General features: G+C 43.0%; 1 protein-coding gene across 7 annotated transcripts in view; it reads left to right on the top strand.

The window, feature by feature from the left end:
• The window catches only part of PRRC2C (proline rich coiled-coil 2C), a 68,052-nt gene that overhangs the window by 13,184 nt on the left and 42,533 nt on the right, over nucleotides 1–12,335 (top strand). For all 7 annotated transcript variants that reach the window (XM_027895868.1, XM_027895862.1, XM_027895865.1 and 4 more), the window contains exons 2-5: nucleotides 2,899–3,066; nucleotides 4,280–4,457; nucleotides 7,790–7,896; nucleotides 10,658–10,795. In XM_027895868.1, the coding sequence (XP_027751669.1) occupies nucleotides 2,952–3,066; nucleotides 4,280–4,457; nucleotides 7,790–7,896; nucleotides 10,658–10,795 (538 nt within the window). In that variant the 5' untranslated portion in view covers nucleotides 2,899–2,951. The remainder of the gene's footprint in view (nucleotides 1–2,898; nucleotides 3,067–4,279; nucleotides 4,458–7,789; nucleotides 7,897–10,657; nucleotides 10,796–12,335) is intronic.

Raw genomic sequence — 12,335 nt, 5'->3', positions numbered from 1 at the left:
TTATCTCTTTGTAACTGTTGTTGGATGGCACTGGGTGCTTGTTTAATGTGTGACTTGGCAGGAATGTTTGTAGAGGGACACACAGGCTCTTCTGAGGGAGGATTTGTCATCCCTGGCTTGAGTACCTGGTCTAAAGTCTAATTTTGCAAGAATATCTTCTTTGGCAACCAGTACTGGGTCTAAATTTAAATATGAATATATTGACCTGCCTAATTGAAAAGACACTGTGTGTGGTGCTTGATTTATTTCTGCAAGTCACATTACTGAGGAATGTGTAATCATTATAAATGTTTTAATCATTATGAAATATTCAGTTTATTTGTCTTTGTAGTATAAGTTTGGGAGAACTTGTCAAACAGTATGAATTTTAGCAGTGTCAAAGGCATAGAGCTCAGCTGCAATGAGCAGACTAGTTTTTGTAAATTTAACATAAAAAGGCATTATTGGGGAACGTGGTTACTGTCTCCTGTTCTTTAAGCTCTCAAATGTAGAAAGAACAGTTGTTACAATTAAGATCTGCCCAACTGTAAAGTCTGTCTTGCTCTGCAAAGAAGAGTTATGATTAAGATTTTCCATGTTTCATCTTTACCAGAGGTGCAGGCTTTGGAAAATATGACAAAACATTATCTTAAACCATTCTCAAGCTGCTTTCTGCTCTGTCTGCATCTGTTAGGGCTTTATAAATTTGAGGGGTAAGAAATGACCTGATTTGTGGGTTTCTTTCTTTTTTTTTTTTTTTGGTTATTGGTTTGTTTTGTTTGCCAGCTTCCAGATTATTCACAGTTGTGAAGCTACTTCATGTTTACAAAATCCTTGGCTGGGATGACTCTTGTGCTGCAAATGAAAGCTGTGTATGAGTTGTGAGCAAAGTGATTACAGTGCAGGACATACCTTATATGCCATCCTGTGTTCCTGCTAATTATCTGCTCAGTGCCTTCTCTGATGCTCCAGGATGATTGTGGTGGACTCTTCACCATAAAGACGAGTCTGGGAGCAGAGAGTAACAGGAGAAATGAAGGGATCAATCTGCCAGGATCATTCACAGCCATTTTACTGAAGACCTTATGATGAAATGAGTTTCCTGGTGGAAGAGTAGCCTGATGTCTGATGTAGACTCCAGCCTGATAAACTAGTCTGCCTGGATTCAGCTCTCCAGACTGGCTGAGAGCAGCTGTGTGGCCATGAATAATCCTGATGGGCAAAGCTTGACATGTTGTTGAATTGCAAATTAGTGTTGAGGCAGCCTGCAGAGGGAATGGTTGCTTGAAAAATGCTGGGCTGATAACTCCAAAGATAAGCTTGTTGAATTCATGTATCGGGCTGGGTGGGTTTTTCCTTCCCTGCCCTTGTTATGGTGTTTGAGTAGTGAGCTGTTGCTTTCAGTGCAACCTTGCAGTGTGCAAGGGGAGTTATTTTGGATAGATGAGGGATGGTCTAACAGTCACATCTGCTTGGTGGGCTGGGTTCACCCTGCTTCCATCCTGTACTTCATGGTTTTGGATGACATGAAGAATGACTGTTGGTGTAACACTTGCTGCTGAAATAGCCAAATGCTGACTAATCTGGAATCAAAAATCTGGGAGTTAGTCTGTTTGGGAGGGGAGAATATATTCCTTAGCCATGCATGTGGCCCCAGAGGAAGTGAAGACTGTCCCCTTTGCCACAGCCTGCAGGGTTGGAGTAGAAAAGCATCTGGCCCAAGTTATGCTGAAGCTGAACCATCCCAAGGTTATTTGTCATCCTAATTTTTTTGTCTTCTCAATCATGGCTTGTAAATTGAAGTAGAAGGCAGAGGAGGATGGGAATGTTATCATTCCAATATATAAAAAATTTCCACGGTCTTTTGACATTGTTTAATATTTCCATGGTCTTTTGACATTGCTTAATGTCTGTCATGACTAAGTAAGGGCTTTGTTCTTTAGACTGCTTGTCCTTGCAGGCTCTTCTTAATCCTTGAGCACCTTGAATGTGAATCGAGTTCCTTTTGAAGATTTTCTGCTGCTCTGAGTCTCTGACATTGGAGCTTGTTGATTGATCACCAGAGGATTTGAGCAGGATGTCTCACTTCTTGCTGCCTGCTTTAGAGCAGAACACAGGGGTGTTTGAGCATACATAAATATTCTGGAATTCAGGTGGAAATATATAAAAAACTGCTATTGTAAGGAGGCTTAGCAGGATTTTTGGAGTGTTAAACCAAGTGTGTAGTAACTTTCTGGTGAAGTGAGTGCTCCTTGTGTTCCTGCCTGGTGATGAACAGATGAAAGAGATGACCTGCTCTAACAGCCCTGTAATTCACTGCTGCAGGAAGAACAGTGGAACTCTCGGTTTAAGGAATTCTCACCCTCCCTGTCTGATCATACTGTGTTCCTGCTTTTGATAAACAAAAAATTCTTACCCTGCGTGTTTAGTTTCTCTGGCTGCTGTGTTTGTGATGCTTTTAATTGGAGGAAAAAAGCAAATTCCAGAAATACTGTACTGCAGTTACTGGTATCTCAGCACTTGGCTTCGGGAGTGGGTGAAGTCATTGAGCTTCCCCAGTGGAGAAATAGCTGCTTGTGGAAACTTTGCGTGTTTGTGGGGCTTGGGGTTGGGTTTTAATTCTTTGTTTCGTAGTGAAATCATGGATGGTATTTACCGCTTCTGCCGGTTTTGATGTTAATTAAATGCTGACCCTCCTGATTTTGCGATGTTCAGATTGTAGAGGTGGAAATAGTTCCGAATTCCTGGTGTTACATAAGGATAGGGGTTTCTGGAGTTAATGCATTTTTTGGCATCTCCAGCGTGCTGAAATGAAACAGCATTAGTGGTGTTAAATGTGCTGTCCACTTCTGCCCTGTGAACTCTGACTTAAGTGCTGGCTCAGGTTCAAACTACTTTACTTTTCTGTTTCCTTTGCAGGCAGACTTTGAGGAGTGAACAGGAGGTACCAGACTAGATGAGTTTCCAGCGAAATGTCGGAAAAGTCAGGCCAGAGTACAAAAGCAAAGGATGGAAAAACAAAGTATGCAACGCTCAGTCTGTTTAATACCTACAAGGGAAAGTCACTGGAAACTCAGAAAACCACAGGTGAGTGAACTGTCTGCAGTGTTTCATTCTTCCAGTTTCATCATCACTGCAGTGCTAATTAAGAGTGCAAAGTATATGAGCACTTAACCACAGCAAGATTTATTCTTACTTGTTTGGTCGAGCAGTGAAGTGGCAGGATTGTGGAAAGCAGCATTCATTATAGTTCCTGGTGAGCTGTAAACAACAGTATATAGTTCAGAGACAGCATTTGCAGTCTAGTAGGAAGCAGAATGTAGGTAAATAAAAACTGCTTTATAGCTGTGGCTCCATTTGTTATCAGCAATGAGATGCCATTCCCCAGCTGTGCTTTTCACTGCAGTGAGGTTTGGGGTACTGGAAGTCTTTGATTAAGAAGGCAATGCTCACTTTCATATCGGGTGCTTTGTCTGTTTTGTGGACAAGCGTTGGGTGAAACTTGCACTGACACCTCAAATAAGGTGACTGTGAGCCTGCTCGTTGTGATTGATGGGATTGAGAACCAGGGGAAAACGATATTCTGAAGGGTTTGAATTTGATTTGACCTAGTAGCCTAAGTTGAGGGTAAAAAAGGGAAAGTAAGTTCTTTTGTAACTATGTTAAAGTTTGCCACAGTATTATTTTTAAAGGTTGAAACTGAGTTGTTTGTGATGCTACAGCTTGCCCAGGCAGTACAAGCCCAACTTGTACTTGTTCACCTGAGTTGGTTACTGAGTGTCCTGTGTGGTGCATTAGCTTTGTTCTGCTCTTTTCTGCTTGTAGTCTGGAGTAAATGCACTTTGTAGGAATGTTTTTGCGAGGGCAACATCTGCCAGCTGGAATTGGCAGCAAAAAAGAAGTTGGTTTGACCCATGTGGGTATTCCTGGACCCATCAATGTACACTAAGTTCCACAAGGAGCCAGAGAATGATGCTTGACAAAATACTGCAGGATATTAACACATCGACATCATATTTGAAGTGGCTTCTCTGGCTTTCTGTCACTGTTGTGTAGAAAGGTGGGGCCATATGTCCTTTTTAATCTGAAATAATGACTACTCAAAGAGCACTCAAGTTCTCCCAAACCAAGTATTTCCAATTGCCTGTTTAAAAAAACTCAGTTATGAAGCATTTTGAACTTCTGTTTCTTGTACTCTGGAACTTTTCCGACTTCCCCACGGGACGTTTCCGTGTAGCTTTGCACAAGGCCTGTCTGCTGAGCAGCCCCCCTGACTTGCCCTCTCTGCTTTGCCCCGCAGTTGCCGCACGCCATGGATTACAGAGCCTTGGAAAAGTTGCTATTTCCAGGAGGATGCCTCCCCCAGCCAACCTGCCCAGTCTCAAAGCAGAGAACAAAGGCAATGACCCCAACGTGAACATCGTGCCTAAAGACGGCACAGGATGGGCTTCGAAACAAGAACAGCACGAGGAGGAAAAGTAAGGGATCAATAGCTCTGCCTTCATTGCTGGGCCAGGTCTCTCCAGTTTCCCACAAACTAGGGATGGGCAAGGCCTGGGGAGGAATTGGCTGAACTTAGAATCAGCTGGGTTGGAAAACACCTCAGATCATCGAGTCCAGCCCTTGATCCAGCACTGCCGTGGTTACTGGGCCATGGCACTGATGGCATATCCAATCTCATCTTAAAAGCATCCAGTGATGGTAAATCCACCATTTCCCTGGGCAGCCCATTCCAATGTCTGATTACCCTCTCTGTAGAGAATTTCTTCCTAATATCCAATCTGAACCTCCCCTGGCAGAGCTTAAGATCGTGCCCTCTTGTCCTACTGCTGGTTGCCTGTGTGAAGAGATCGACCCCCACCTGGCTACAACCTCCTCTCAGGTGGTTGTAGGGAGTGATGAGGTCACCCCTGAGCCTCCTCTTCTCCAGACTAAACAACCCCAGCTCCCTCAGCCTCTCCTCACAGCACTTGTGCTCAGGTCCCTTCCCCAGCCTCGTTGCTCTTCTCTGGAGCTGCTCCAGCCCCTCCATGTCCTTCCTGAACTGAGGGGCCCAGAGCTTGATCAAGTCCTCAGGGGAGCTGCCAGAGAGGAAATAGCACCACTGCTAATTTTTGTGAGGAAGAATCTTGCTATCAGGGGGATAGCTAAAAAATAAAACAATCCATGTACAAAAAACCCCCTCACACTTAAAATGGAAGTGGTCTGCCTAAAAATTCCATATGAGGGAAGAGTATTTCCTTTAGCCACATGGTGTAGTGTGTAAGTTTTGATGTCTGCTTAAAGGAAATATTTTTGTAAGATAAGTGTAACCACCTTTAATCAAATTCTCTTGAAGCTCTAGGAGGTGCACAGCAGCTAAGTTAAATAATAATATGCAAGTTCATGAAAGTATGCAAAAATCTGTTTAGTTGTGATTGTGCTGAGCTATGGCACAGAAAACTCAGAAATTCTTGATTTGTGTACATTTATTTGAAACTCTGCTTTATTTTTCTAATAGTTCTTGATATTTGCACTTCAGGGTTTTTTTACTAGAATGCCATAAATTCTACAGACTTAAAAAAATTTTCTGTCTTAAACTCCACTATTTTTTCACACTCCTCCAGTACGTGATAAAAACAAGAGTGATGGCAATGTTGATGCACTTAATGCTGTGTATAATACAACTTTCCCATGCTCGGTGCAGTTTCATTTGCTAAATTTGTTTCACATTTGTACAGCTGAAGAAAACAGAAACTAAAACTTTTCACCTTCTGCTTGGAAAGTATTACAAAGCAGATATTTTGCCATGTAGTCTTAAAATAGGATATGATTCTCACCACATAAGTAGAAGCAAGGTTTAAATGTTTATTCTTTATCATATGAATTGTTATGAGAAACACTTGAAGCTTGAGGCACTGACTGTATGTTTTTAGCACTTGCAGGAGCAAAAGATGAGGTTTAAAGCTTTTCTTCCCCATCTTGCCATCCCTTTATTTCTCTTTGTTTACTTCCTTACATTTAAATGTCAGTTTTTGACACCTCTTTGAAAAGCTATTAGACTTCAGGAATACGGTGTTGTGTTCAGCCTTTTATTACTTTAAGCTTTTGAAACTACAGATTTACAGTTTTCTGCCCCGTGTTTTGTTTGGTACTTCAGCAACATCTTCCTGTACTGCAAGGTCACTCGCACTTTGTCCTGTTAAATCTGCAGCTTGTTTGACTAAAACACATTTTTTTTTCCTGCATCTTTGCTTTTCCATGGCCTCCTGCATGTGTTGTAAGTGTATTCCAGGAGTTGGTGGTGTGTTTAAAAATAAGTGACTGTCCCTTATCAGCAGCTGGAAGTGTTTGGCCTTTGTGTATTATTCTGATAAAGGCCTTGAAGACCACATGCAAGTAAAACTAGGAGGGGGAGGGATTTGCTCCCAGGAACAGGTGTGTATGCCCAGGCCAGGAGGGGGTACTCCTAATTGGGACCATCTGAAGTGTTTGCTCAACTCTTCAGGCCATTTGTGTAACTGTTCCTGTGTTTCTGTGGCATTTCAACATGCTTGAAAGGCTGCAGTTCACATGTGGAGTGTTTTATTGTTCCTCTCACAAGCCTTGTGGATGAAGGGAACATCTTGGTAAGAGTTTGCTTCAGTCTCCTGTTCACATGAGTGAGGTGTTGCCTGTAATTAGGAAAATGAGGGGTTTTTGCTGCTTTGCTGAGTTGTGACTCATTCTGAGGGCATCCCCTCAGTCCCTTGCTCCTGGACAGTGCAGCCTGCTGTGGATTGATGGGATTAATTTAGCTGAGCTCTCTCCCTCCTCCATACCCACACCTCTAGGACAGTGCTTGGATAGCTAAAGTTCCAAGTGGCTTGGCTTTGAAACAGGGTAGGAATGCAAGGAATAGTTTCTTTAACAGTTATGTTCCTTTTTTTCCCTTGTGTGTAACAAAAGTATAGCCGGGGAAGCTACAACTTCCCCAAAATCTGCTTAGAAAATGTGCAGCTGTAAGAAAGTACAGCTATGTGAAAACAGGAAAAAAGAGAATTTTTTTTTTTTTTTTTAATAACAGTAATCTTTGGAAGCAAATTAAAAGCGTGTTCAGTTATCCTTGTGAGAAGCCTGAGTGTTTCTCCCCAGTAATGATTTTCCTAAATGATGTTTACTTCTCTGTCAATTCTCAGGCTACTCTGCAGAACCCAAATGGAACTGACTTCTCAGCCCTCAGAAATTTAGGATTACTTTAGGATCTGCTTAAAACACAGTTTCTTCCTGTGAGTTACCTGACATGGTACTGCACTAGTTATCTCGTTACTGGTATAGTAAAGTGATTTTAGACTGCAGGATTTGCCCCATAGTTCCTGTTTTATCAAAAGTCACTGCTGATGAGCTGGAGGTCTTGACTTGTTTCTGGCATATATTTGCCTTCTTTCTCTCAGTTCATGGTGGTCTTGAAGTGCTTTCCTCTAGTAATTCCCCGAGGCAAGGGAACATTATTCCAAATAATTTCCTTCTATGGTTGTAGATGGATGTTTTTTTTGATTTTCCAGTATACTACTTTATAAGTTATAATTCAGTTCATGCCTGACTGTATTTTCTGCCCAGCCATTTTCATTCATTCCTCTCCACTTAGGGAAGTGGACTCTCGAAAGAACTTTTTTTTGAACTGTTACTATAACAACTTCTTTTATGTACGAAAATGCTTTTTCTGCAGAAGAGTAGTTCTTGGTTGTTCAGCTGCTCAGCTCCCTCATTTCATTCACTTGTTTGCAGTCCTGTCGAGCTCATTCTGTGCTCACCCTCTTGTATTCACGAGTGCCTTTGCTCTTCCCTGCAGACAGCCCGACGTGCCGCAGACACAGCCAAAACCTGCCGTTCCTGCTCCTCCAGAAGCAGCTCCCGTTGCCAAATCCTGGGCCAACACCAAGCCAGGTGGACAGGACGGTAAGTGCTGCTCAAGTGGAGGGTTCCTGCCTGGCCCGGCAGGCTGGGAATGCTGCTGGGAGAGACCTCCACACCCAGCAGTCCTTTGAGTGCTGACCAGGCCAGGTGGGACTGGGGAAAGTTGTGGGAGCACCTTTCCAGGCTGGAAGGTGAGCTGGTCACTCCAGCTCCAGCGGGATTTATCAGCTCTGTGAAGGGTTGGTTTAGCCACCTCTCCTGAATTGACAGGGAAGTGGTGGTGGCGGTGTAGAACCTCGGAAATCACTGTGGTGAGGGGGGAGAAGCAGTCAGTTCCTGCAATATCTGCAGTTTTGGGCGTGGGAAGGAGAGCCATAAACACTTGGTGGTCATCCTGATCATCATTTTGTGCCAAGTATGTGCAGTTGTGTTTCTGTTTAAACACGTGCTGCAGCAATACTTTTGCCTTCATTTTATAGGCTCCTTGGTTATTTTAGTATCAATGGTAGTGTTCAAGTAGTTTTTTCTGGGGAAAAGGTTAAAGGTTTGTTTATCCATAATTGTATGAAAGGATGGAGAACTGTCTCCATTGGTGTGAATCTTGGTTTAATCTTACGTTACAGGTGTAAGATCAGAACTGAATCTTCAGCAGATTTTTTTAAATGCTTGTGGAGTGAGAGGTCACACAAAATTCCTGTGTCTCCATTGTGAAAAATACCCTGCAGTGTGTTTTGTTCCTTAAATTTGAGCATTGCAGACTTTCTGTGCCTATAAAATGGAGTTTAGGCTTTCAAGTTGAAGAAGTGGATTCTCTTCTGAATATAGAGATTGTAAAATAGTAAAATCTGAATTGCATGGAGGTCACTTGTTAGACATATAGTTTGTTAACATCACATATCCAATGATTTGGGAGTTTTTCACGCTAAGTATTAGAAGTGACAATCCTACATTCTTCATTCCTTGCTCTCCTCTCTGATGTTCAGTGCTTCTTTCACTGTCAAATATAGGAACTTTTCTCCTTTAAGCTTTTGCAAGATTTCTGTGGAATAAAAAAAAAGGAATCCACGCTGATGCAAAGTGATCTGCACACCAGCCTCTCTGCATACTCTGATAAGATCATCTCCATGACACAGGAAATAGTGATTCGGCTCAGTGGCTTCCAAATGCATTTAGCTAATTATTTCATAGTTACCATGGCAGCTTGTGTGCCAAGCCCAGATGGCACCCTCATTTCATTCAGTTAATGCAGGAGCGGGTTTGCTGTTTCCAGAGGAAATACTGGCTGTGAATTGGCGCCAGCTGCTTGCTGTCTTCTGGATTGAAACTCAGGGTGATGCACCTGTTGAGCTCGTGCTCTGCTGAGCTGCGCTTGGCTCTTAGAACCTGTCGTTTTTCAGGTGCCTTGTGAGTGTTCCAGCAGCCACTCAGCCACTGCCTCGTGCTCTTGTAAAACTTGAGTGAGGCAACACTAAACCCTGCTCTGATCCTGTCTGTGGCCATGCAGAAAGGAAAGGCTTCTGAAATGGAACAGCAGCACGAGTTCTTCAGCTCACACATTGGCTGAAAGTTGGGGTCAAATGCTGCCAGAATATCTTGGAATTCTTTAAGTCCTTTCTGAAGAAGTGGCTGACATTCTGGCTGTTTCAGAGTAAGAGCGTAAACACCATCGAGGAGATCACTGATGCTGTTACTTTGCCTTTCAAACATTGTTGCTGTTTGCAGTGTAGATTGAGCAGAAAACATTGTTGGAGATTGATTAAAACCCATGGATGTTGCAAGGCCTGGGATCTGGGAAGGGGCTCCCTTGCCTGGCAGGCCATCTGGTTATAGTGTGAGTGCTTTTCAGTCCTGTTCAGAGCAGGTCTTTGGGTGGGAGCAGCTCATGGGAACATGGACAGTCAGTGTCCATTCACAAAAGACAAGTTCATGTGATCTGTAGTCTGTGACGTCAATGAAAATTGAAAGATCTCAAGGCAGTTTGTAGGCCCCAGGATAAACACTGGCATTTACTGTCATACCTTTACAAAGTACAGAGTGAGGAATTTATCCTTGCTTGACTTCTAATAATGAACAAAACCCAACCAGAGTCCATTGGGATCCCTGCATTTTATGGTTAGGAATGATTCCTTCAGAGAGTGGAGGGAACAGAAGCTTTTCTAGTGGTTAAAAAAAGCACAGATAGGGCACTACAGCGCTGTTGATACAGGTCTGTCTATTATGTGAATGGGGAGGTGAAGAAATTGGTGCAAAGTAGATGCCAACAGAACCTCCTGCAGAGGAAAACAACCTGTGTATTTGACTTCCATACCAGGTACAACAAGTCTTGGTACTTCTCTCATAAGGTAAAAGCTGTGGCCTTTTAAAGTCCTGAAGATTTATTATCAGAACAGCAATTAATCAAGCATTGCAGGAACATAGTTGCCCATTCTTGGGTGCACTACAGTTGTAGAATAAAAAGGAGGAAACCTTTGTCTGGAAGGAGTGGGGGAAAGTGTTTACAGAGCTGAGGAACTTCAGCTACTCCCCATGTTGAGTCTTGTTCCATTGTCCATTATTGCTCTCTGGTGCCTCTGGATTTTTTTTTCTCAGCCCCAACAACTGTGATAATTTGTCTAGTAAATTTAACAACTCTGGTAGCAAACGTGAACCCTTTACAAGGATTGCTCTTTATTTACGTGAATTACATTACCAGTAAATGAATGTGGCTTTAACATTCACTTTTGAAGGATGAACAGGTTTCTATTGCTCTCTGAACTGTTTCAACTACAGAAAGTTGTGACTTTGTGAATATTTTGCTGTGTAGGTCCACCTCTTCCAGTAAATAGTTATTTCCAGCAAGAATTTCCCAGTCTGCCGGCAGCTGGGGATCAGGAAAAGTCAGGTAAAGATAAAGATTCACCTGAAGATCTCCATGGATCAGGCCCCAACCTGCGACCACAAAGTAAGTGTGTGCTGCAGATTTCGATGTGACTGCTTGGATGGGTGTGGAACATATTAGAGGGTTACTGGGGCCCTGTACAACACTGATGAATATATTGTTTTAACCAACACCCTCCTGCACTGAAGAAATGGATATTCCAGGCTTTACTCTGCTTTACTGTGTTCCTGAGATGTGGAAGATGGTGTGTGTAATCCTTTCACTTCCTATTTTCCCAGTCCACTCAGCACTCCCGGTTGTGCTCTGAGCTTAGGAATGTTTGTTAGTTGCACAATACTGGCATTTTTCTTACTTGCAGCTGCTAGATGTCACAACAACTAAAATATGTATTTAAAGAGCTCTTGTAATATTAACTAATTACATAAGTCATCATTAAGGTTGTCCCCAAATGGTTACTCGTAAGAGGGGAGCCTGAAAAATCCTGAACTGGAAGCCTTATCTGTGGATTGTGCTTCGAAAGGCATTGGCATCTCTGGTTCATGGCTGCATTGCTCTGACCAGCTGGATGTAGGGAAAACAACCCAGAACAGTGTTGGGTTTACAGCTCTCAGGGAAGAAACATGTTTTGCTTCCCCAGATCCTCATAATGGGAGGCATTTGGGATTGTGCTTGTTACCAGTGGAAAACGAGATTCCTTTCTCCCTCAGAAGTTTGGTTTTGATGAGGTTTGATGGACTGAGGGTCCTGTCCTGCACTGTGGGAGGGACTGTCTTGTACCAGTACAAGGCACAAGGTGAACTGCTTTGAGAGGGTTTGGGCTCTCAGGGAACCCTTAACTCCTGTCCATGTTACATGCCCTGCTTTTCTTTCCTGTGTTTGTCAGGTCCTGCAGACTGGGGCCATGTGCCTGTCCAGGTCCTTGCTGGATTTTGGTATAAAGAATACCTTGTCAGGAAATTCGAGATGTGTCCAACACCAAGTGAGGAGAACAGCTCTGTGTTGTCAGTCCCAGCCTCCTGCAGGCAGTTACAGTTTTGGGCAGCACTGTACATGCTATATTAAGCTCTTCTTTCATGTCTGACAGCAGAGAGCTAAATGACTTGGCTGGTGCTGCCCCTCTAGCAGCTGTGCTCCCCAGCAAAGATAAGTGCAGGAACTGTAATGGATACTTAGGAACATAGTTTATCACTCCTTAAAGGGTTTGTGCCTCTAAAGGAATACTATTTACAGTGTGTGTCTGAATTTCCTTTGGTTCTCATGGATCTGGGAACTGCTGCTGAGTGCTCTGTGTGTTTTTTTTTCTGTCCTGACCTCATAGTCTGTAGGCAGAAACTCCTAAAAGGATGGACTGCCTGGCACAAGTGAGAGGTCATTAAAATCCCTTAATTTTCCTGGACTTTCTGCTAGACATTCACACGCAGAAGTACAGCCCTAATCACTTCTATTCCATTCTTATCAGGCAGAGATACAAAGCAGACTCTGGATATCTGGTTTCGCTTTGGCATATACCTGTGTGTTATCTTTCTTTTTGAGCTGCTCAAGAGTTTCCTGAAGGCCTTTGTTGCTTAGGAAGCTTAATCTTTGCCTTGACAGCATCTTCACA

This window comes from Empidonax traillii, unplaced genomic scaffold (assembly GCF_003031625.1).
Source record: "Empidonax traillii isolate 1590-97213 ecotype Southwest subspecies unplaced genomic scaffold, ASM303162v1 scaffold474:size1423191, whole genome shotgun sequence".
Taxonomy (NCBI): domain Eukaryota; kingdom Metazoa; phylum Chordata; class Aves; order Passeriformes; family Tyrannidae; genus Empidonax; species Empidonax traillii.
The sequence above is the reverse complement of the archived record's forward strand: the minus strand, read 5'-3'. Positions and strand labels throughout refer to the sequence as shown.